This window comes from Aythya ferina (genome assembly GCF_964211825.1).
Source record: "Aythya ferina genome assembly, chromosome: 3".
Classification (NCBI taxonomy): domain Eukaryota; kingdom Metazoa; phylum Chordata; class Aves; order Anseriformes; family Anatidae; genus Aythya; species Aythya ferina.
The window spans coordinates 71,681,534-71,705,597 of NC_140298.1; the positions used below are offsets into that span (position 1 = coordinate 71,681,534).

Here is a 24,064-nt window from a genome sequence, read left to right on the forward strand (position 1 = left end):
TCTGGTAAGTACAAGATGGAGAAGAAGAAGAGAAGGCTCAAGGGGATCTTATCTATGTGCATAAATACCTGAAGGGAGGGTGTAAAGAGACAAGAGACAGGTTCTTTTCAGTGGTGCCCAGTGACAGGACAAGAGGCAGTAGGCACAAACTGGAACAGAGGAGGTTTCATCTAAACATCAGGAAGCACTTCTTCACTGTGCAGGTGATGGAGCACAGGCACAGGTTGCCCAAGGAGGTTGTGGAGTCTCCCCCTTGGAAATCTTCAAAAGCTTCCTGAGCGTGGCCCTGGACAAGCAGCTCTGGGTGTCCCTGACTGAGCAGGGGGTTGGAGCAGGTGGCCTCCAGAGGTCCCTTAACAACCCTGAATATTCTGTGTGATTCTGTGAACTCTGAAGCTGTTCATACTTATGGCAGACACTGAACTATTTAGATGGAAGCTTTTGGAAACAAGCTTTAGCAGAGGTCCAGATCATCATTTGAGGACTTGGTCTACTTGCAAATATAGTCAAAACTGCTGTTTTCATAATCAAAGAATTTGTTCTGAAAAAGGTGTTACAAAAAAGGAGAATTAATTTTTTCATTCTGCATTCTATCTTGGCACAACAGTAAACTTGCGGCTGAGTACACAAACAGATGTTAGTCTTTACTGAAGTCAATAGCACAACGGAGACTTTCATAAAGTTTCTGCACACTTTCACCAATTTCCATATGTTTTTGGTATTTGATCTCATTTGAGCCAAATATGCTTTATGCATTTCTTGCGTTTGAAGATGGTGTTGTTGAAATGCAACATTCTGTTTTAATTACTGCATGTTTAATATGAAATTTTAAAAGATTAATTTCAGAGATATGTGAAGGTTCACTGTCCAGCACTGCCTGTTGCTCTTCATGTGGTATCTCCAATCTGTTACTGAGACAAACGAAGAGAGATCACTTCTCTATGCTTCTGATGTGAGAAACTTCTTTTTAATGCTTATTATTTACCAGTAGTAAACAGGCACAGAAAGTTTTAGAAATCACAGAAAGTGACTTGATTGAAGTCATACAAGGTATCAGATTCAGAACAAGATTACAAATGGCCTGCTAACAGTGCCTCCTAAATATGCCACTTAGCCTCTCTTGCTTTGCTTATTGTAAAAAAATGTGATTATAAAATTAATTTTCACTTTCTAAGAAGATGGTTTCCTCTGTTGACCTCAAAGCTCGTAGGATAATTACCAGTAATTAAGTTGTACAGATGAGAAAAAGTAAGACATGTAATGGTAAGGTGTTTTGCCCAGAGATACTGATGCGGTAGATCAGACAGACTTCTAAGAAAGATAAGACTTAGACTTCTAAGAAAGATACCTTTGAGTGCAGCTTGACCCTAGTTCTTGTGCAGCTTAGCTTTCCTGTAGATTTTTTGTATCTATAAATTTGTAATATGTCGCCTATATAATAGAAGAGTGCAGAATTAAAATACATTCTAACGATCAGTTTAGTAGCTGAAGCATAGAAGAAAACCAAGTTTTTCTTCTACGAATATCGGACAATGAATTTTAAGGTAACTAGAAAAAATCTTACAGGTTTAGGCAAAAATTCTGGCCTTTTTTCCCATGCACGTTCTTAGCATGCATGTTTTTAAATTTAACATTTGAAAAAAAGTAGAGGGTATAGTGTAGTTTGGGAATTCATCTGTTGAAAGTACCCTGGCTATAAACAGGTAAGTTGTACCAGGATAAGAAAGTCATCTAGCTAAGGATTGCATATTCCTTCAAAACCATCTCTGGCAGGCGTTCTGATTATCTGAATTCTAACATTTTTCTTTTGTTTGCAATTGAAAAATTAGGGAATAGTATTCCAAATAATACTCTTTTAGCTTTTATGCCTTTAGAAAGTAAGGTGACATTACAGACTTCAGTGCTGGAGTTGCAACATGCATAATAAGCTTCTGGAATCTGGAATAATCTGTTTATCCACAGACAGGACTGGACATAGTAAACCACCTTTTAGTGTTGTATGAAAATAAACTTAATTACTATACCCTTTTAGTCATGGGATGTTACAGTCCCAATTGTGTTGAATCTCTCATGATTTAGTAATTTGTCATGTAGTGCTGTTGCAAACTCAGATTGAGAGCAGTAGATTATTTTTGGCTAATTGAATTAAACATCCCCCTTCAGTTCCTGTTTTCTCAAATGGTCTTAAAATGTGCTAGTCTACACGTACATTGCAGTATCTTTTGAAAAATCGGTGCAGTCTTTCTACTTGCTCGTACATAATTATAACATTCAGTGCTAACAACGAAGTAAGAAAACCTGTTTGCTCTTTTGTCTGCACTCCGCTGTGCATTGACACATTCTTATTTATTTTTGAAAAGAGATTTTCCACCTAGATAAGAAAATTGATCTGAAAAGCTCAATATCCTGTATTCTCTGCCTAGTGTGTCAAAGACAAAAGCTTTCATTATTTTTGTTCAAAATATGTAATAAAATTGTTCAACCCTTGAAGTAAGACTGTAAAGAGGGGAAGGATTGTCTCCTTTTGAGTTAACTATCTGCTTCCCAAGTCTCACACATATATGTTACCTACGTTCAAGTTAGGCATTGAAAAGTAAATTAGAAAGACATTTTCTGACAAATGTCTCATATTTCTACTTTGCAGTTACAACACTACAGCTGAAACACAAAATGTAGAAGAGAGTTTGTGTCCTTTTGCAGAGTAAAATTTAACAGCAGAGTCATTTTTTTTTTTTGCTACAGAAGAAAAGTGGAAAAGCTTTAATGAACTGCTGCCATAGACCTTTTTATACAGGTGGTTAATTCAGTTGGTGTGGGTTTAGATTCAAGCTGTTTTTCACGGAACAAATTTCATTTTGTTTCATTTAATTTTAGCATCTGTCATATAAGTAGTGACATAGTTTGTTAATTGAATTTTGTTGTTTCACTCTGATTTAGTTAACAATTTCAGAATACCTTCTGTTCGTGGGAGGTGAAACAATGGTAAATGAACAAAGGCACATCTCTGCCTTCAGTGTTTACATATCACACCAGTTTTAACCTATTAACCAATTAATTAATTTTGTCTTGGGGGTTCCTGAGTTACTATGCTCAAGGTGGAAACTTCTCTGCTTTCTTGGATCTTGTTAAGCACTTTCTTTAAACCACTAAATAAATAATTTATCAGGAAGAAAGAATGTATGTTATTGCTTGTGACTTTTCCTTTCTGTTTATTACTCAGTGTCCTTAACAAGTTTTTCTTTAAAAAAGATGTTTTTACTGAGTTTTGCATAGCCTTCTTGCATAGGTCCTGGTCTTCCTCATTCTCTGCTCGTGTCTTCCTGTGCTGACTTAACACTGGTAGGTAGCCAAGCACCACACAGCTCTCTCACTCCGTCTCCTCAACAGAACCAGGGGAGAAAAATACTATGAAAAAGCTCATGGGTTGAGATAAGGACAAGGAGATTGTTCACCAATTACTGTCACAGGCAAAACAGACTCAGTGTAGGGAAGATTAAATTAATTTATTGCCAATTTGTAACAATAGAGAGCAATGAGAAGTAAAAGCAAACTAAAAACACTTTCCACCCCTAATCCATTTTCTTCTATGCTCTCCCATAAGCAGTGTGGGGAATCGGGACTGTGGTCAGTCCCTAATACTTAATCTTCGACGCTCCTTCATGGTCACTCTTTTCCTCTGCTCTGCTGAGGGCTCCTCCACAGGCTGCAGTGTGGAGATCTGCTCCATGTGGGACCCATGGGCTGCAGGGGGACAGCCTGCTCCACCAGGGGCCTCTCCACAGGCCGCAGGGGAACTGCTGCTGCCTGCCTGGAGCACCTCCTGCCCTCCTGCTGCACTGACCCTGGGGGTCTGCAGAGCTGGTTCTCACTCCTCACTCTCCCAGCTGCTGTCACACAGCAAGGTTTTTTCCCTTTCTTCAGTCTGCTCTCCCACAGGCCCACCCAGCATTGCTTGGCTCTGGCCAGCAGCAGGTCCCTTTTGGAGCCATCTGAAGCTGGCTCTGATCTGACATGGGGCTGCCCCTGGTCTCCTCTCACCCCTGCAGCATCTCTTGCCATGTAAACCCAATACACTTTGTTAAACTGTGACACTATCTTGCAGAAGTAATATGTTCTGAAAGCCCTAAGGACCTATGTATGCTTTTGAGTATTACTGTGTAAGAATTAGTAAGCTGATCCTCTTAAGAAAATAAATAAGGCGAGCAGCAAAAAAGAAGGTAAAATAAGTATATTTTTGCACAGTGCTCTGAAGGGACAATAAAAGTATCTGGAAGGAGTAGTGGAGAGAAAAGGAAGAAAAAGCCAGATTCCGGGTGAAGGGCTCTCTAAGTAGGGAGGGGATGTGGAAAAACATCAACATTTCCCCTTTCTTTCACTTTTCCTGGTGCCCTGCCCTGCTTCACCATGTGGCTGCTTAATACAGAAGATTCCATATCCAAATATTGACTCCAACACGTGCACTTTGCTGTAAAGTTTCATACTATCCTATAATCTTGCCATCAGATTTCTATCTAGCGCTTCATTTGTCAGCTGTTCGTGTGTCTGAATTCCCTGTAAAAACACTACACCTTGCATGGGGGAAGAGATGTGGGCTGAGATTTTGGTATCACACCATTGGTTTGTGGATTCTGTTGGTTATTTTACCTGCTTTTTGGTACACTGAGAATTCAGTTTGTTTTTTTGATGCAGTGTGTTGCTAAAGGGACACTCGTCTCATAATACTCTTTCTGAAACACGGAGAGAGCTGAAGAAGTAATGCTGTCAGAGTGCCTCTCTAGTCTGAACTATTCTGTGTCTGATGATTACTGAAGTGCCAACAGAAGTGGAGACGAGAGCTTTCCACATGCTAATTCCTCAGGGCTTAAGTAGAGCTCAATTTCCACATATTCCCCCTACCTGAAGATCTTTTACATGTAAGCATCCTCTGCTTCTCTACATCTGCTTGCAAAGTTGTCGCCCTCACTGTTCACCATCCCCAAGCCCTCACCTGACTCCTGTTTTTCCTCAGATCTGTTTTAACTCATCCTATCTGCAGCTGGGTAGTGAGGGAGATTTCAAAGACGTGGATGAACAACATTTTTTGTCATGCTCCATCTACAGTGGCCTGTAACTGCTGGATTTTGTATTTGCCTTATTAATGTAATGAAGCTTAGGACATGGTGATGGAAATTCATCTTTTGATGATTTCAGCCCACAGGAAAAAAGTCCACATTTTTAAAAGGTGTTTATAAAGTTTAGTCATTTTACTGACTGTTCTGTAGTAAAAAACAAACAAACAAAAAACAACAACAAATTCTTAATTTTTGTCTGCTGAGGGAAATGTGTGCATTGTATTGGTCGTTGTTTAATTTCAAGGAATTACTCTTCTGTTATTGAATGTTTGGTATCTGACTTCAGTGTATTTGGTATCTGCTCTGTAGACCAAGTCTAAATGCATGCACGTGTTTTGTGCATGCACATACATGCAGAGGTGAGAGACCAAGCTGCAGGATGAGATCTTACCTCTGCCAAGGTTTCAGGCCGAGCTTCTGCCTCGATGTTGTTAGAGAAGCCAAGGAAAGAGGCAGCACTGAAACCAGCCCCATGTGCACTGCAGCGTGGCAGAAAGTCAAGTCTAAATGAAGTTTTGTTGTGTTGTTTGAAGCCCAGAGGTCCCTGTGGGAGTCTTAGGACATGCGTGCGGGGTCTGTGAGGAGAAAATCTAACAAATAAGCAGCTGCCTGAAGGAACTTGAGCTCTGCAGTGCCAGTAAGCGTATCTCTTATCTCACAGATGCAGACAGGCAAGACTCCATCAATCTGTTTCTGGGAGTATTCAAGCCTACGGAAGGGAAGCCTCATCTTTGGGAACTACCTACTGATTTTTATTTGCATCACAAGAACACCCTCGGTCTATCCCAGACCAGGCGAAGGTATTTTGATGTTCTGGTTTCTTTTGTTTAGTGTTGCTCTAATAAATTTTAAAAATGCATGCTGCTAACCAAATAATGTGGTCAACCTGTTGAAAACTCATTTTCTTAATTAACTACCGTTTTTTTTACACTTTTACAAACACTTAAAAAAAAAAAAAAAAAAACCTTCAAGAGATTACCAGAAGTGTTGGATGTTGGTGTTTTGAAGGGTTTGCTTTAATAATTGCTTTAATAATTTTCCTGCTGTACTGAAAAAAAGAAGCTTCATTTTGTATGAAATAGTCCTGCAGTGTGAAGTGCTTCACTGTCTTGCTGAAATACAGTTAGCAGTGCCCTAGATAAGCTGTATACAGGTGTGGTTTTGATGGTTGAATGTATTAAGTTGGTGTTGTATTGGGTATTTTTCTGCGCATAAACTTCGTGTATATTTTTGTCTAGTGCACTTAGTCTGCTGCTGTGCTTACCAGGAAGCCCATCATTTTTTACCTTCCTTTCAGCCTATTTTGAAGATTTGTTTTCCTTCAATTGCATCCCATTGTAATTGCACAGTAATATACAGAAATAATAGAGTTGAAGTTTAAAAACTATAGAGTCATTTTTAGACTGATTGCTTTGGAATGTGGAATGATTTCATTAAAGATTGTAAATGCTATGTCTAAAAATATGTTTTCGTTTTAATAATAAGGACAGTACTAGGCTTTTTGCTACGTATATTTTATGGATTTTGTTGTTTTGCATTTCTGTTCATTCTACAAGTTGTAAAGCTGATGGTCGTATCACTGATGGTGGATGCAAATATCTGCATTTAGATTTTTGTCTGGGGATGAGTCCAAGTGTTTAAACTGTGCATATGGTCCCTGTTGGCTGCTTGTTCCATTAACCCATCATGATAGGACAGTTCTTAAATTTTAGTCTTTTTCTCCTGTCTCCCGAGGCTTCTGTTGAGGCTAGCTCCTATCAGCCATGTAACTGAGTGCTAGTTCAGACGTGAAACATGCAAGATTCATTTTGTTGCTTACTGGTTCCAGACATTGTTGTATGTCAAAATGAATTCAGCTGAACAAAATGGCATCTCCATGTAATAAGCAGATAGCAAAAAAAAACCTCTTGTGAGTAATTTTTGCTTGTTTCTACTGAAGTATTTTGCAAGGTCTTCAGATAACTTCTTCCTGCCTCTCTGTTAGATTCCTTGAGTAGAGCAGGAAAGGAAATAATGAAAACAAGGATATAGAAAGAGAATGAAGATGTTTCCTGTCATTGAAACCTCTTATGACTATTTCTGCTTTTCCTATATTGTATTTGTCTCTGCATCAGAAAAAAAAAAAAAAAAAAAAAAAGATTTCATAATGACTTTCATTATTACTTTTGTATAATTTGTGACTCACATGAAAGGACAGTGAAGATGGAAAAGAAGATTTTCTTTTGTCTTTTTTACTTAATTTAAGTACATTTTTAAGTAAAAAATTTTACTTAAAATTTTTACTTGTCATTTGTGCAAGCAACAAGACTTGGATATGTCTACACAGATTCTGAAGGCACTGAAAAAACTGGCTTGCTAGCATGGCCTGATATAATACTTTATCAAGAGATGAAGAGATGGGACTGTCAGATGTAACTCAGTCTTTTCTGCTTAGGACATTCACAGTTGTTGGAACTGAAATACATTGCCCTACCTGTTTTACACCATTTGTGAAGTCCCACTGACAAACCTCTCCCTGGGTATGGGAATACACCCATTGCTTGTGCTCCAGATAGCTACATTGACATCAGGAGGAGATAACCGCTATATAATACCCTGATAATACAGCCCTTAGCATCATGAATACACATGTATTTGAAATAAAATCAATGAAGATATGTAAATATATTTTCCTTCAAAGTAATGAAATAATAGAAATTGTCAGAGTAATTTAGAGAAATTTTTGAAGTATGTTTGAGAAGAGAAAATCAAAATATGTAAATATAAAAGATAAAACATGCTTTATTTTAGGAATGCTGTTTCCTTTGGTTTTTGTTGTTGTTGTTTTTGTTCTTTTCAGAAATATTGAATAAGCTTCCAGCAGGCCATGTGTGGTTTTTTTTTTGCTATTAGTTATGCTAACATATAATTCTTAGACTTGAGAGAAGTGTCATATTAAAATTTATTTCTACATGTACAAGTCAGTTGCTTTGAAAATCTTCTGGTTTTATTTATTTATTTTCATTTACCTTCATTTCCTCATACTGTTTTCCTAAATCTTGTGATCTAAATAACAAATGGTGGTGGGGTGGGAATATTTACTTTATTATTTTTTTTTTTAAATAAGAACAGAAAATATACATGTAAAGTATGCTTATTGCATGGCTTTGCATATTCTTAATTGATTTCTCCATATACCTTCTATATGTCATAGAAGCTTAATTTTCAGTCCCATAGGTAGGGCAGATGTACTTTGTTCAGTGGAACAAAACCACTCTGCTCCCCATACCTGTGTTTCAGGTGTTCAGGCTTCATGTGTTTAAATTTCATGTCCTCTGAGCAAAGTTGTAGAGTAGGGGCCTGTTGAGAGCATCTATCCAAGGATAATTCTTTACTTCCTTCCACTTGATTATAAGGCAACGTTTACCAATGAGACTGTATGGTTAGGTAACTGTTAAGTGCAAATCCTTAGATTGGATGCAAGATGAGATCTTCTGTATCAATTCTGACTGTATTTCCTGTACAGCTATACTTACTGGTGGACCACTGATGTGCTGAAGCATTTACCTCTTCCTTTTGATGAAGGTATGAACTGTATTTGATCTTTCCCTACTGTAGACATACAGTGTCTTATTTCTCTGGGATACTGTGGAGGATATCTTATGAGGAATTGTCATCATGAAGGGAAATCAAATTATGGTGGTTGATAACGCGTATTTATGAAAGATGTGCTTTGCATTTCCTTCATATTTTCTTGTCTTAGAGGGAATAAGACTCTAGAAAAATGCCTGGTAGGGTGGATACATAAATGGGCTACTGTTTACCTAGATTTTTGTAGAGTCAGTAACTGTTAGTAAAAGAGTATTTTTTTTTTCTTTTCCCCAGTGACATGTGCTGAAAACAGACGCAAGTTGACAGTGAAGAAATTCCACAAGTACGAAGAGGAAATTGATATCCATAATGAGTTTTTTCGGCCATATGAGTTGAGCAGCTTTGATGAGACCTTCTGCTTGGCAATGACCAATTCTACACGGTATATTTGGGATGTTCTGGGAGTATAAATCTTGAACTGAAAATTTGAATTCATTCATAGTGAATGAATGATGCATTTGATTAATTTGCTTAAAGCAAGGTAACAGGCTAGATTTTTTCTGAATCTTCAAATTTAGCCAATTCTTAGAAACTAAACCATAATACTAAAATGGAAAATTAGTGCTGAAAAATTCTGTTAAGATAGCACTTAAATTTACAATTATTTTCCACTATGGAGTATGTAATATAAGGGCATTTGTAGGCTGAGAAATGGGTTTTCTCTGTGGACTCATTCGATCATGGAGGCTACCTTCAAAGCAATTGTTTTTTAATTGTTCTGCTTGCATTTTACTTTATTACTTTTTTTAGTTCACCAGGTTCTCAGAGCTGGCTTGGTAATTTTTTTGTTGGCAGCAACCAGATGGATATTCTAAGCATAATCTTAATCACGCTTTAGCTAATGATTTCCAGGCAGATTATGCTTCATGTAGCTTTTTGACCCAATTTCAGTGTTGGCAGCATTTTGAAAACAATGTATGTGAGTCACAGGGCTTCATCAGTACAGGAGTATGCCATTGCTCTAGCCTCCTTGGCAAGTGGTAATGTTTGTAGCTGTTTCATGAGACCAAATGATGCTATGGAAAACTTTTTAAATATGTAGTAGGGGTTTTATATGCACATGACCTTAACTTGTAATGATAAAGTTCTTTTCATGCATATATATATATATATATATATATATATATATTTAATGCAAAGGTAAATGTTAGAAGTAGTTCTTCCAGATTTATTTTTTGTGTGTGTGTGTGTGTGTGTTCAATTTTGCTTATGGTGAGGTTTTCTTTTCTCTTTTGCCAGGGATTTTATGCCTAAGAATATGGGGATTGATCCAAGCCCATTTACTGTTCGTAAACCCGATGAAACTGGAAAATCAGTGCTGGGGTAAGTTAGAAATAGAAAATTTTGTTCTGGTTCAATAATAGTGAAATTGTAATGCAAATATATAAACACTGTGTGTTTGTGTAGTATATTCTCTGTGACGTGAGAAATAAAAAATCATTGATGGTATACTGTAGAAGTGTATGCTTTGAAAATCATATCTAATTCATGATTTGTATTTGATGCTGGGAATATTTTATTCAGATTGTTTAATCTTTTCTATTTAAGTGAAACTCATAAGGTAATTTTTTCTAGAATGAAGATACAGAACTTGTTAAAGTTTGATCATCTCTTGGTACTTGTGCCAACTTTGTATTCACTATTGTAGATGGACCATATATCATTGTTGCCTTACAAGTAAATTTTGTATAAATAGAACATATCCTGAAACAGCAGTAACTGACTATTTCAGCATAGTTTTTGATCAAAAAAGTAAAAATGTTACAGGAAAATACTTATATAAAATTATATAAAACAGTTATACAATAGTTACTGGGACAAATGAATGTTTCATGTAGCTGCTTTTGCATTCTGGTCTCGCATCGTTACTTCATTTATTCCATCATTGCGTTTGATCTGCCAAATCACATAAGGGCTGTGGGACTCTTCTGGAACCACTTCATTCTCTCTTAGATACCTCATATTAAGGAAACACTTTATCAGTAGTGACTAAACCTGTGCCGTCACAGTGTTGTAAGTTCTTCTGAAAACTTTGCGTTCTGTTACAAGCTATAAAATTTGACTGTCTCATAAATAACATCTGTTATGCCTTGACCGTGAGAGACTCACTGTCCATAAATGTTGAGCAGTCTATGCTTATCACTAGCAGAACCTGATTTCATACAGGTAATATTCCCTGGGAATAAGCAGAAAGACTGTTTGATAGCTATACAATTTACCTCTTCTAAGAACTGTGCCTGTTTGTGTGCTTTTGAAAAAAAACTTTATTCTTCTCCTTTGGTATAGTGTCATATTTTGGACTAACTTCTGTCCAGCTATACTATGAAATACTTAACCATTTTATATCTTTCTCAAGTGCTTTGCTTCAGGCTCTCCACTCTGACTTTGAGGGATTGTTACAAGATAGATAGCTGGATCAGAGCCATGATCCCTGGGTATTTCTCATAAGGCTTTCCATGCATTTGCTAATGTCCTGGCGTAAAATGTGGCTTCAGCCTTCCGCCTTACTTTAGAGATATTTAGCCCTTTAGATGGGAAAGAGATTTTATTTCTAAATGCAACAATGCATGCAACAGTGAGTTATTCCTATTATTTCTTAGCAACTTTCTAGTCTACAGGTCTTTCAGGCAGCTTCCAGAAAAAAAGTCTAGCAGTTTGTCCTGCAATGCCCTTTTGAGGGTATAAACTTCTCCAGCATAGTCCAAGCAGGCAGCAAGATGTTTTGAGAACAGAATCCTGCCAGTGAGATGAGTTCCTCAGCGCTTTCAAGGTTGTACATTTTGGATGTAGTTCTATATCTCTGCTCTTTCTATTACTACAATTTCATATTCCCCAACTTTTCCATTTAGGGAAATGCTATGAAATTTCTGCCTGACAGCAATCTGTCATTCTCAGTAGAAGAGTTTGTAGCTGAGTGTTACAATCCTGAATCGTTAGCTTTGCCACAACCAAGTTTTACTTCTCTTTTCTCACTAATTTTTTCAACCTCTTCATTGTCAGATAGTCAGATTGTTTTGGTAGATGCTGGTACTTGGCTCATGGCCAGCTCTGTAGAAAAAGGAAAATAATTACGTACTCATGTCTAGATAACTTCTTCATAATGACTTTCTCCAGAATAAGTGAAGTTCTATTTTTTGTTTTATATGGCCGCTAGATGTGGTCTCTTTGCTTTGCATTTTTTCAGCATCTTCTGATTTATTATGACATTTCTGGAGGATTTGATAATCTGTTTTCGTCTGTTAGTGTTGTGGTCCCCTAGCACAGTTAGATGTTGGCCTTCTCCCGGAAGATTTGGGACCTGAGAATAAGAAAGTTAGTGAACTGGTTAATATTCATCAGCAAGTGAAACTTTTTCCCAGAATAAAATCAAACATCTTATGTCTCAATGAATTCTTGTGTGTGTGTGTGTATATATATATATTAATATGACAATATGGAGGAAACATTTAAAAAGAGAGCCAGAGAATTGCTGAGGAAAAGCTGGCTTAATCCAGTGAGATCTCTTTAGATGTTCTGGAGTAACAAGAGAATGGTGAAAATCAAATCAATCATGGGATTCAAAACGTGAGCAGCAAGTTGCTCCAGCGGATAGAACTTCTCTTTTCCTCCTGTAAGGTAGTAATCAAAATGAGGAGTTTGAAGTACTTGCTATTAATAGCTTTCTGATTTCATAAATACACACTGCCTTTCATAGGAACAAAAGTAATCGAGAAGAAACTGTGCTGCAGCGCAAAACTGCTGCTAGTGCTCCGCCACCCCCAAGCGAGGAGGCAGTGTCGAGTAGTTCTGAAGATGATTCCGGGACAGACAAAGAAGATGAAGGAGCTGTTTCTCAGCGCTCTACTCCAGTAAAGGTGACTGATACAGGAGATAACACAAAAATCACAGAGGTAAGAAATCATTGTGGTGGGCAAAAAAGCTAACCATGAACTTCAAGTTCACATTTCCATTAAAAAAAAAAAAGTTTTTGTAAACAGTAAATATTACAGAACAATCAGAAGTAAAACACAGAAATTAAGAGAAAAACGTTTCCAGTATTAGCCACGCTGGCTATAAAACTTTGCTATTTTCAGTTTCATATAAGAGTCTTCAATTACACCACACATTTCACACAGCTTCAAGTGGAAAATAACATACATAAAGAATGGAAAATAATGTTTAAAACCTATGGCATTTGAAATGGACTCAGGTCAGGTGTAGTCCATAATACCGTGTCTAAAATATATCTATGTTAATTTGGTAGTTCAAAGCAGTAGTATACTTTTGATCATCATCCCTTACTACGCTTTAGCTCACATTTTGGTACAGATCTGAGGTCCTGAGACCTCAGACCACCTCTTTCATTTAGAAATCGCCTCCTTTTGAGTGATGGTACTTGCTCATGTGGATATTACTGTAAATTAATGTTCAATCTGACTAAATTTCACCCCGATTTATCTGTGGAGTTTTAAATTGTTTCCTAATGAAGTTCTCTGAATTGTCAAAAACAATAGAACAAAACTACTTCTAAAAATGACTGTTATCATTTTGTCACATTGGTTAATTGGAGTTAATGCTGACCATTAACTCCAAGGTTAAAGACAGTGGCAGGATAATAGGTGCGATTGTGCATGCAGAGTCATATAAAAAGAACGTGTATTCTCTGCTATGGGTTATTAATCCTTTAATGCCTTTTTTTTTTTTTTTTGCTAGCATAACTCCAATTCTGTTGGAATCCCTTTAGTGCTAATTTACACTAATTTGTATGAAGTATTATGCAAATACCAATTTTACAAATTCATGTAACATTTCTCCAAATTCTTTTTAATAAATACCTATTTTGGGTACCACTGAAAATGTCTTAAAAACACGTGTATTTCTTCCAAGTCACAGCTAATTTAAATGGTTATCATGTTCTACTTGTGTATGTTACTGCTTTTGTAGAAACTTCAGTATTCGTGACCTTCGTCAGTATAAGATGTAGTACCTGACAGGCAACAGAGAATAAACCTGCTTGTTTTTCTGCTACAATTCAAATTTTTATTCCAATCAGTCTTTACCCTACGGTAGATTTTCACCCTTCTGTATAACACTTTCTTCCAAACTTCAGCAAAGTTTTTTGCAATAAAATAACTATGAAGTTGTGTGATATTAATTTTGGAGAATTTGTATTAACTGTTAAATACTTTTCCAGCAATTCAGGTTATTTTTAGAGTTTTTGTTTTTTATCAGAAATCCAATCCTATTTTCTTTATGATTCTTACCATTGAACACTTACACAATATATTTCACTACAGATTTTCCATCTGTGTATTAAGCACACTTCAACACTGAGACCTAAGATACATTTTTTTAGATATTAAAGATGTTTAAATGAACAGTGCATGTAAACACAAAATATGATTTAAGTTAGTATTGAATATTAATAGCTTACAATTGGGTGAAATATTCTGATTTTTGTTAATGCACATGAAGACATACTTTCCATTTTATTGCACCTTTTCATGCATCAAATTTTAGTCATAAATTGCATTGCTAATTTTCATCAGGATTACCTATTCTGCTAGGCTGTGTTAGCAATTAACTTGGCTTATCATTAATGTCTGTGCCTGCTATTGTAAATTTGTTTATTCTCTTCAAAAGTACAAAGCCTGTATTAGACGCATTATTTTTTAAGGCATAATGTTTATGGAAGCTTTTTGTTCAGAAGTCAAACATAAATTAGTAATCTTAAAGACTGTTACCCATTAGATTTTAATATATTCACCAGCTAATCTTCATTTAGCTTGGGAAGAGTTGTTTTTCCATTACTAGGCTAAGCAGAACATCAAATACAGGCTTTTTAAGAAAAGTTTTGAAATTACTCTTCTGGCAGTGGCAATTATTTGTTGTTTCAACACTTGTAGTTAAAAAGTTTTAAAAGAAGACCTATAAATGCAGGGTTTCAAAGCTTGATGGCTGTTAATAACCTAACAAGAAGCAAAACAACAGTGAAAAATGATAGCCTATCTAATTGATTAAATAAGTGTCTATTTTCTAGAACTGGTAAATCATAAAAATATTCCAGATATACTTTTCAGTTAAGCTTAAATTAGAAGAAGAAACTTCAATGAAGACTGCACTTAAAAGCATAAGCTTACAAATACTCTGTTATGTGTCTCTGTTAGTTAAATTGACAATATGCTAACACTCTAGCCAGTGTCAGTCTGCACTTTACTGTTTTCTCATTTGTGGAAAATGGATTTTGTTTAATAGTGTTCAAAAATATGAGAAGTTTGGGAGAAAAGCAGCAGCATGTGGCACTGCTGTGTGTGAAGGAGTTTATATCTGTAAGCTTATATTTTTAGGTGCGTTTTTGAGTATATACAGTTATTGCAGAACAATTGGATGTTTGGTCAGGGATTTGAATTTTGGTACTTTTTTACATCAGCAATTGTAAAGCAGAGAATTGTATAGCCGGGGGTGGGGGGATGTGGAACCAGCTAGTTCCTTCCTATTCATATTTCCCAGAAGTTAATAATAAAAATCTTTTATTCTTCTGATCAGGACATACCTTTCTGAAGAGCTCCTTTCACTTCAGATCTTTTTGAACTAAAAGAAAGCTACCTATTTTTATAGTTGACACTCTTGCAATTGCATGTGCCTTATCAGTAACCCCTTAGTTTAACACTGACATACTAAGTACTGTATGTGCATTGGCTCCTTATTATAGCTGACTGACGTGATTGTGTAACTTATAAAATAAAAATAGTTTTCTATTTTACTGAAGGTTGTAATTATTTCAGAATTGACAGAAGGAAATGTGAAAGCAAGTTCCAAACTAACATGTTTTTTGCTTTGTTAAATCTCAACACAGAACAGAATTTAATACGTACAACTTTATATGCCCTATAAATATAAATTATTTTCCTGATTGTTATCTGATGTATATACTTTCTTGATGAACAAATGTCTTGAAGAATTTTTTTACTAAATGATTTTTATTTAAAGAAAACTTCCTAATGTTACTATGTATATGAAAAACTTGTTTGGTTTTGCCAGAACTTATAAAACTATTTTCAGATTTAGAAATAACTCTTTGAAAGCAATTCTGTGTTTGGATGTTGTTACAGTATCCTTGGTCTGAATCTTTGTTCTTATTATGTTCCAGAATGTAGTTCAGTCCACCAAAGATGTGTATGGAGTTAATCTTTCAGATGTTCCTTCAGAAGATGATCTCACAATATACACAAGGTGAGATAAGTTTCCAGCTGTAATCATTAAGAGATAAGTTAGTTAAATAAAGCTTGTCAAAAGGGCTTCTTTGAAGCTTATTTAAATTATAAATTTTAGGCATATTTGGATGTATCCAAACACTGTTCTACTTTTTAAAATCAAACCATTTTCAGATGGTCTGTGTCAACTCTAAATTCTGTGGAAGTAATGCATGTATCTCCACATGCAAAATTTGGAACTTAAATCAAATGAAATATACTTTGATAGAAATGACCATCACTTAATACATTCCTAGGAATTAATAAGCAAATTCCATATTAGGAGTGGTTTCATGGTTCTAAACTATGTAGTCTGTGATTTTTTCCTGTTTTTTTTTTTCTTTTTTTTTTTTTTTTCCAAATACTGTATTACACTAATGCAGATTGATCATAATTGAAATAGTCTTTTCTATAAACATGCATACAAATGAATGGAAGGGTTTTTTTGTTTAAAAAACGTACCTTATTCATAGAGGTATGTGTTAACTGTTACATTTTACCTGAATGTAAATAGTTGTGTGACTTTTGATGCTTAAAGAAAAATGTTTTCCTGACTAATAGCAAAATTTTTTTATTGAAATATCTTGACTATTAAGCTTGAAGTACAAAATAGTGTATTTTATAGGGAGACTTTGAGGCCATTACTAAATCTGGTATAGGCTCTGGATAGTAAAGTTGACAAAATAGTAGGAGGAAGTGGGTAGCAGCACACTTCTAGGGGCATGGATATTCAGGTGACAGGTATTTCTACTGTAAATTTCAGTAGAGGACAGAAGAGACTTTGGCTGTTGGCATTACCAAAGTTGCATGAAATAACAGCACACAAATATATGTGGTGTGTGGGATTACATGTGCTTGTGTTTATAAATACATATGCACAGCATGAAATGTAGTGTGTGTAATAATGTGCTCTTACATACTTCGTTTTGAACTGCATCATGCTGCCACTTGTTTGTAATAATTGGTCTCACGAACCCGAACCATACATGCAGGAAATGAGAGTAAGGTACAGCATATTGCAAGACAGAATACAGCTCCTCAGGTGGTCCAGCAAGTTCCCACTCAGTTCCTGCACTTTGTTGTAAACTGCTACAATGGGAGGCAGCATGCTGCACAGCATGTGCAGTTGCTTCTCAGGAGCTGCTGGCTTACTGTGAGCGGCTGGTGGTAAGAGCTGGTGTGCAAACATCAAGGTGTCACCTCCCAGCTCTGACTAAATTGTAGCAGCTACAAAAACTTCTGCTTTTATTTCAAGGGTAACTTGGACTTTCGTCCTGTATAAGACAGTTGTTACCACTCCTGCAGGAGTCATGAACTGCCAGCTCCCACAGAGCAATGAGCAAATTTAAAAAATATGCTGCTCCAACAAAAGGGAAAGACTCCTATTGTATCAGGAACACTTGTTTCTGAATCATCATATCCCCATATAGGGCACTAGTTGTGTGATGCCATTGTTTAAAAAATGTGTATTTAAGCTATTCTCACATTCATTCCTCAATATCACAGAATAGTTTCACTAGAATAGTTTCAGTTGCAGATGAACTGAAACTAGAATTGAACTGAAAAGTTACTTATACAACTCCCTGGTTAAGGACATCATTTCCTGAGTGGCAGTCTTTCTCTTTGAAAACTAGCCAGAATAATGGGAATTCAGTACCAGAGGTCAGTTGGAGAAATCTGAAGGCAAATTGAAGACCCTCCAACTTCCTAAAGGCTTGGAATGCTGTTGCCAAGAGAGCAATTGCTTATGCAAGACACCAGGAGTGCAAATCAATTATATTAGCTTAACAAACCCGTGTTTCAAACACCTGCTTGACTGTAGAATTAATGGGGTTTGAAAAGAGTTCAAGAAAACTACACGTCATCTCAGAAAAACATTGTGTGTATACTGAAGTGAACACTTGTGAGGCATGCAAATTGAAATGAGCTTGTGTGCATTTGTTTTCTAATGTGTAATAGCAGTGACTATCTAGTATTTGAATCATCTTTAATTTGTGATGGATGTTCTAATTCACTTTGATCTTATTTGGTTTGATGATATGTTATGTCTTAGTTCATTAATCCTGGCTGTTAATTATCCTCTTAAACATTTTAAGGAAAAAAACAGTAATTTTCTTTTTATTTAAAAACTATTTTTCTGTTAACTTTTGTTTAGGGGTAGCTACATGTACTTCTCTTGCACTCTTCTGTGCTTTGGAATTCCCATTTCTAGCTATTTTTTATATACGGTGTAATTTGAAGATGGCTCACTTGAAACAGGCTGAGGAGAATGTTTCTCATTACCTCTGATGAAGTTTTTAACTTGATATCTCTAACTTCAGTTCCTTAATCACTAGAAGATGGGTGCCAATTTGCCAAGTATCCTTTGCTATATAAGTTAGTTGCAGTTATTTTGGAAATGGCCCAGTGTGGTGTTTTCACACTGACGGCTGGCAGTGCATCACCACACCACTGTTTCACGCTCCCTCCTCAGAAGAGCAAGAGGAGAAAACATGATGAAAAGGACTCCTGGACTGAGATAAGGACAGGGAGATCACTCCACAGTTACCCTCATAGGTAAAACACTCAGCATAGGGAGATTTGTGTAATTTATTGCATATTGCTAAGAACACACTGGAGCAAACTAAAAACACCTTCCCTCCCATTCACTCCTGTCTACCTCTTTTCCCCCGAGTAGTGCAGGGGAATGGGGAATGGGGGCTGTGGTCAGCTGCATCTCCACCGCTCCTTCACGGTCACTTTCTGCCCCTGCTGCTCCCCCAGGGACTCCTCCACGGGCTGCAGTGTGGAGATCTGCTCCATGTGGGACCCATGGGCTGCAGGGGGACAGCCTGCTCCACCAGGGGCCTCTCCACAGGCCGCAGGGGAACTGCTGCTGCCTGCCTGGAGCACCTCCTGCCCTTCTGCTGCACTGCCCTGGGCATTTGCAGGGCTGCTTCTCACTCCTTGCTCTCCCAGCTGCTGTTGTACAGCAGGTTTTTTTCCTCTTTCTTCAGACATCCCTTCCAGAGGCCCAACCAGCATCTGTCCCTGGCTCAGCTCTGGCCAGCAGCAGGTCCCTTTTGGAGCCGTCTGGAGCTGGCTCTGATTTGACCTGGGGCAGCTGCTGGGCTCTGCTCACAGAGGCCACCCCTGCAGCCCCCTGCTACCAAAACCTTGCACATAAACCCAATGCTGCCAGTGCTGTTTGTTGTCTACTGCAAGCTACTTTATGCAGATGAACATTTTACAATTTTTCAGGCTGGAAAAACATTCATATTGTTAGAATAATACTGTAAACTTCATGGGGGCTTTGAAGCTCCCCGTTCATATCCTGTTCAAGACCAAAAAAAAGCTTGCATTCATTTAATTTCCCTCAAGGAACGCAGATTTTAAAAATACAACAGTTACAGACTCTTACCTCTTTTGTCTAACATGACATAGGGCTATTTATGGCCTGATGCGCTGATTTATGCGGAAAGTATAGATTTTACGTGCATCCTTTATTATAATGTACATCATTTGAGAATAGCTGCAATTTATTTCACAGTATGATTATAGTTCTTGCTTCAAATCTTCTTCTATTATTATAATAATGGAAATGGAGATAGAAGATCCTGGCTCTACTTGACATTGTTGGACATGTTGCATATTTTTGTCTTTGTTAGCATCATCAGGTTATTACTCTCTTGAGGACTCACAGATATAAAGTACCTCAGGATAAGTTACTTTATGTTAACTGATACATACAAAGTATATATGCAAATGAAGAATAATTTGAATCTGTTCAGTGCATTTTCATGATACAATTTGTGTTAATTCTCATCAAAATAGAAACAAATTGAAGGTTTATACTGCAGATCAGCTGTGCATTGTATCTTACTGAAGTCTGGTAACTTACTTGTATTAATTTGGGCCTTGTATGTTTCAGAATATTGGATAATTTGAAGCAATTAATGAAAATACACCTTTAGTTTGCCTGTATTTGTTTTCAAACAAACATTTTTTTCTCTTTGGTTCAGTAGCAGGCTCCTGCACTAGAAGATATTTAAGAAGATCTTTATTTCCTCTGCTAATTCTCCTATCTAGAAATCTCATGTTGCAGTTTTCTGGTGTTTTTATTTCTAAAGTATAGAATCTGAATGGAACAGAAAAAAAAACAACACCATCAGTTGTTCAGGAATGTATTATTCCATTGTCTTCTGGGTACTATTCCTTGTAATTGCTTTTGCACTGTGAAGAATTACTTTTGCACTTTTTGCACTGCCCCCTATGAAAATGAAGTAAATATTTCTGAAATAGAGCAATAAGCTTATTTTTAAGTTAAATGGGATTTTACTATTTAAAAACAAACTCTGCCTTAGAAAACTGAATTAAGATTGCAACTAACATTTACTTCTATCTTCAGTAGCACAGTTTTAGAGAGTGAACAAATTGAGTTAAGTACACACCCATATATTTGAAACCCTTTGACTTGTCTTATTAGACTAGGAATTAATTTTTTTTTTTCTCTATTTCCTTCCAATTGATTACCAAGAGGGAAAAAAAAAAAAAAGACAAAAAAAAAAAAAAGCTAAAGTATTTTACGTCTTCGGTGTCTTCCAGCAAACACATGGAGACATGGAGATGGAGAAATTCTCCCAAAAGGTTTTGCTTGTGAACTGGACTGCCACCATTTCACCTGAATGGACTAGGTTGAGTTTGTCTGAGGGCTGACTTAAATCTGAAACTTCTTGAGGGACTTTGTCTCTTGTGTTGACTTTTACCGTAGGTTACCCAACTGACTGATTGCTTTGAAGAAGACATAGGAGGTGGCTGTTGCGGGCTGTTTTGTAGGAGCAGAGGCCTGTTTCTGCTCCTTGAATTCCTATGTGATTATTAATTTAACAGGCAAACTTTTTTCAAGCTAAAAGAAGCTGCTGAGTATTCACATGCACCTGTTGTGAGGTTTTAACTCTCTCGTATTTACCACAGGGGCATGTTTGCGTCAGTGACTTGCATATTTTTACTTAAAGACTTATTGTTTGTGTTACTTTCTTTCATCTGTTGAGGTTTTTGGGAGATAGTTCATTCATTTTCTCCAATGTACTCTACTGTTTTTCCCAGATTTGTTCAGCTGGGACAGAGTCAACATAAACCAGACAAGAGCAGCCAGCAGTTTTGTTCAAAACTCCACTTGGATAGAGTTATAAATTTGTAAGTATTCTTTTTCTTTTAGCCTATTTGTAGTTACTTTTGTTATTAGACCTAAAAAATTGTCAGGTAAATATGATGTTATAGAGCCATACTTCTGTTGAGGATTCATTGCATAGCATGAAGAACCAGGTTCATACTTCTCCCTTGGAACTTAAAAAGTGCATTTTTATTGTTGTTTTTTAACTTGTTTATTTTTTAGGTTTTGTTGTGTCAAGATTTTTGCATTCTAAATTCTTAGCATTCATGATTTATCACTACATAAAATGCTGAAGTTATTGAGTATGTGTTTGGGTATACAATTGCTTTTGAAAAAGGTAGCTTGAAAGAGGTTGGTTGACATACATTCGCTTCATAAAAAACTTTCAAAATTGCAATTCAGAGTTTAATGTGCCATAACCTTTGGTTTATTTGTTCTAAGAAAGCTACAAATGCCCTGCGTTTATTTTAATGTGCATTTAAGGAGTCTTGGGAGGTCAAATGGGATATTTTTCTATTTTTATTTTTCTGGTGGACGGTCCAGTGCTAGGGAGAGTCAGGTAAAGGGGGAATGGATTCCTGCTTTGTTTTGTGCACTTGACACCTATCTGTGTCACTGAAATCAGAGGATCTGCTAGCTTAAATCAGTATGCAGTGCATTTCAACAAAAGAGCATGTTGAGTCTGCATAAATGTTATTTGAACAATTAAAATCGACGACATTTTCCTCAGGAAAGGGAAAATCAAGCTCAAAATTCTTCCTGTCAAAAAAAGACTGCTTGAATACTTTAATCCCAAAAGATTCACACAAGGACCGTATTCAACAGAGCCAGGCAATTGAGGTAGGATGGTAGGAGTATCACTCTGTAGGGATATTTGGAGTAACTTCTATGTATTTTTTTTTTAATTTTCACTTAAGCTGAAAAATAAAGCTATAATAGGTGTATCTATTTAATTTATACTGAGATAGGAAATGTAACTGTTTATGATTATGAATTGATTATCACTGTACAAGAATGTCCTCTAGTGCCAGGACAGATCATCTGAATCTTTTCTTAATACTAAAAACATTGGATCATGATGTTTTTCGGGAATCATACTATTATTGATGCAGGTCGTGACATTTAGATGATCAGTTCCTAACTTCCCAGTTGAAATCTCCCTGTACTGTAGGCTGCTTAAAGTTTCACCAGGGCAGGCTTTTACTTGCTTGTGTTTCTGGGTACCTGATCTCTTGCCTGACAGCACTGCCACTCCATAGGACTACAGACCTCTACAGCAATCCACTGATGCACAGACACCTCAGCTTTGATTCCTGCACTCCCTGTAGTCCATTCCCTGTGTGCTGATGAAGTGGGGAAAGCCTGAACATGGCTCTTGCCTGAGCAGGACTAAAGACTGGGGGTGTCTAATGAGGGAGCAGGATACCATGGAACAGATCTATTATTGTGTGTAAGATAAATACTACCTAATATCAGTTCTTAGTCACTTGATATTATATATACTTAAATTGATGGCACCACTGTGCCTTGTTCATCATTAATAAGCTTACACTTTGTAGGTGAACATGTCTGTAGTTTTATAATGAATTATATCTGATGGGTATTAAAATAGTAAGCTAGGTTGGCAAACTGTAAAATTGTTTTTAAACATGAAGGAACAACTCAGAGTGTTTTGAAAGGAAACAGTTATTAAGAAATCATTTCATAACAATAGGAATATTTTTGCTTTGAACAACGGTGATTCTGTTTGTGTAACTGCAAAATCTCCCAGTGTGTTTTTGACAGTTGAAGGAGACGATCATTCAGGTTGGGATGCCCCATCCCTGGCGGTCTTCAAGACCAACTTGGACGAGGCCCTGAGCAACCTGACCTAGTGGGTGGCGTCCCTGCTCATGGCAGGAGGTTGGGACTGGATGGTTTTTAAGGTCCTTTCCAACCCGAGCCATTCTATGATTCCTTTCTAGACCCCTTAACTTAGAGTAAATTGTTCCCCATGCTCCACTGCTGTAAAACGAACACAATAAAAAGAATCCATGCATATAATTGTGATGGCAGATGGGTGGAGTCAGACATTCTTTTTATTCTTTTCTCAAGTGTAATTTCCTTGCATATCTGTATTGTGAAAGTGTCAAAGTCATAGAGCATGCAAATCTGTGCCTCCTGTCACTCCTCCTACTAAAATCATACAGCTCATCTTTCTCTGCCAACTCTACATAATTTGTTCTTCTGTGCAGATCTGAGAGGAAACAGGGTATTTTATAGCTGGTAGTTGGCTTTGTTTGTTTGTTTGTTTTCCTGAAAGTCTATGTTTGTACAGCTTAAAAAAAAAAAAAAAAAAAAAAAAAAAACCTTAATCTTTTGTTTTGCAACTTCTTAAAAACTTTGAAGTACTGTTTAGATGGCAACAGAATGTTCTTTCAAGAAAAGTCATAGATGTAGCCATTCTTTTAAAGCATGTTGTTCAATTCTGGAACACTGAAGCTTTCTTCCTATGTGCTAATATTTGAATTGTTGCTCTGAACCAGAAATTTCCTTGGAGAATAGCAACCTTTTAGACATAAAATAGTATAAACATATTAAGCTCAAGATTAGGCTGAGAGAGAGTTTTCAGTACCAGCAGCTGAGGCACATCTTGCATTGTGTTGGGCTGTATGTTCCCTTATGTCTCCAGTAGTTCTTCAAGATATCGAAAAAAATGGTGTTAGGTACATTTTAAAATGGAAAAAAAAAGTTCATTCTCCAGTAGTTCATTGCAGATAAAAATACAATTAAACTCCAGTCATTTTATAGTAAAATGAAGTACTCAGTCTAAAACTTTGGTTTCTTATCAGCAGTGAGATAGAATACAGTTATATAAATGTCTTATGCATGATTAACTTTTGCATCAATGTCATTCCCACATTTTTCAAGAAAATCTTGTATTTATCTCCTTTTTAGAT

At 36.6% G+C, this 24,064-nt stretch overlaps 1 protein-coding gene and 1 long non-coding RNA gene across 3 annotated transcripts in view; both read left to right on the plus strand.

The window, feature by feature from the left end:
• Window positions 1-24,064, plus strand: part of FIG4 (FIG4 phosphoinositide 5-phosphatase) — a 64,504-nt gene that overhangs the window by 29,456 nt on the left and 10,984 nt on the right. For both annotated transcript variants that reach the window (XM_084514213.1, XM_084514214.1), the window contains exons 16-22: window positions 5,773-5,911; window positions 8,617-8,675; window positions 8,976-9,123; window positions 9,981-10,064; window positions 12,436-12,631; window positions 15,871-15,953; window positions 21,059-21,148. In XM_084514213.1, the coding sequence (XP_084370339.1) occupies window positions 5,773-5,911; window positions 8,617-8,675; window positions 8,976-9,123; window positions 9,981-10,064; window positions 12,436-12,631; window positions 15,871-15,953; window positions 21,059-21,148 (799 nt within the window). The remainder of the gene's footprint in view (window positions 1-5,772; window positions 5,912-8,616; window positions 8,676-8,975; window positions 9,124-9,980; window positions 10,065-12,435; window positions 12,632-15,870; window positions 15,954-21,058; window positions 21,149-24,064) is intronic.
• LOC311434205 lies at window positions 848-4,816 on the plus strand. Its single transcript, XR_014691317.1, has 3 exons — window positions 848-952; window positions 2,938-2,982; window positions 4,690-4,816. It is a non-coding gene; the product is annotated as an uncharacterized lncRNA (long non-coding RNA).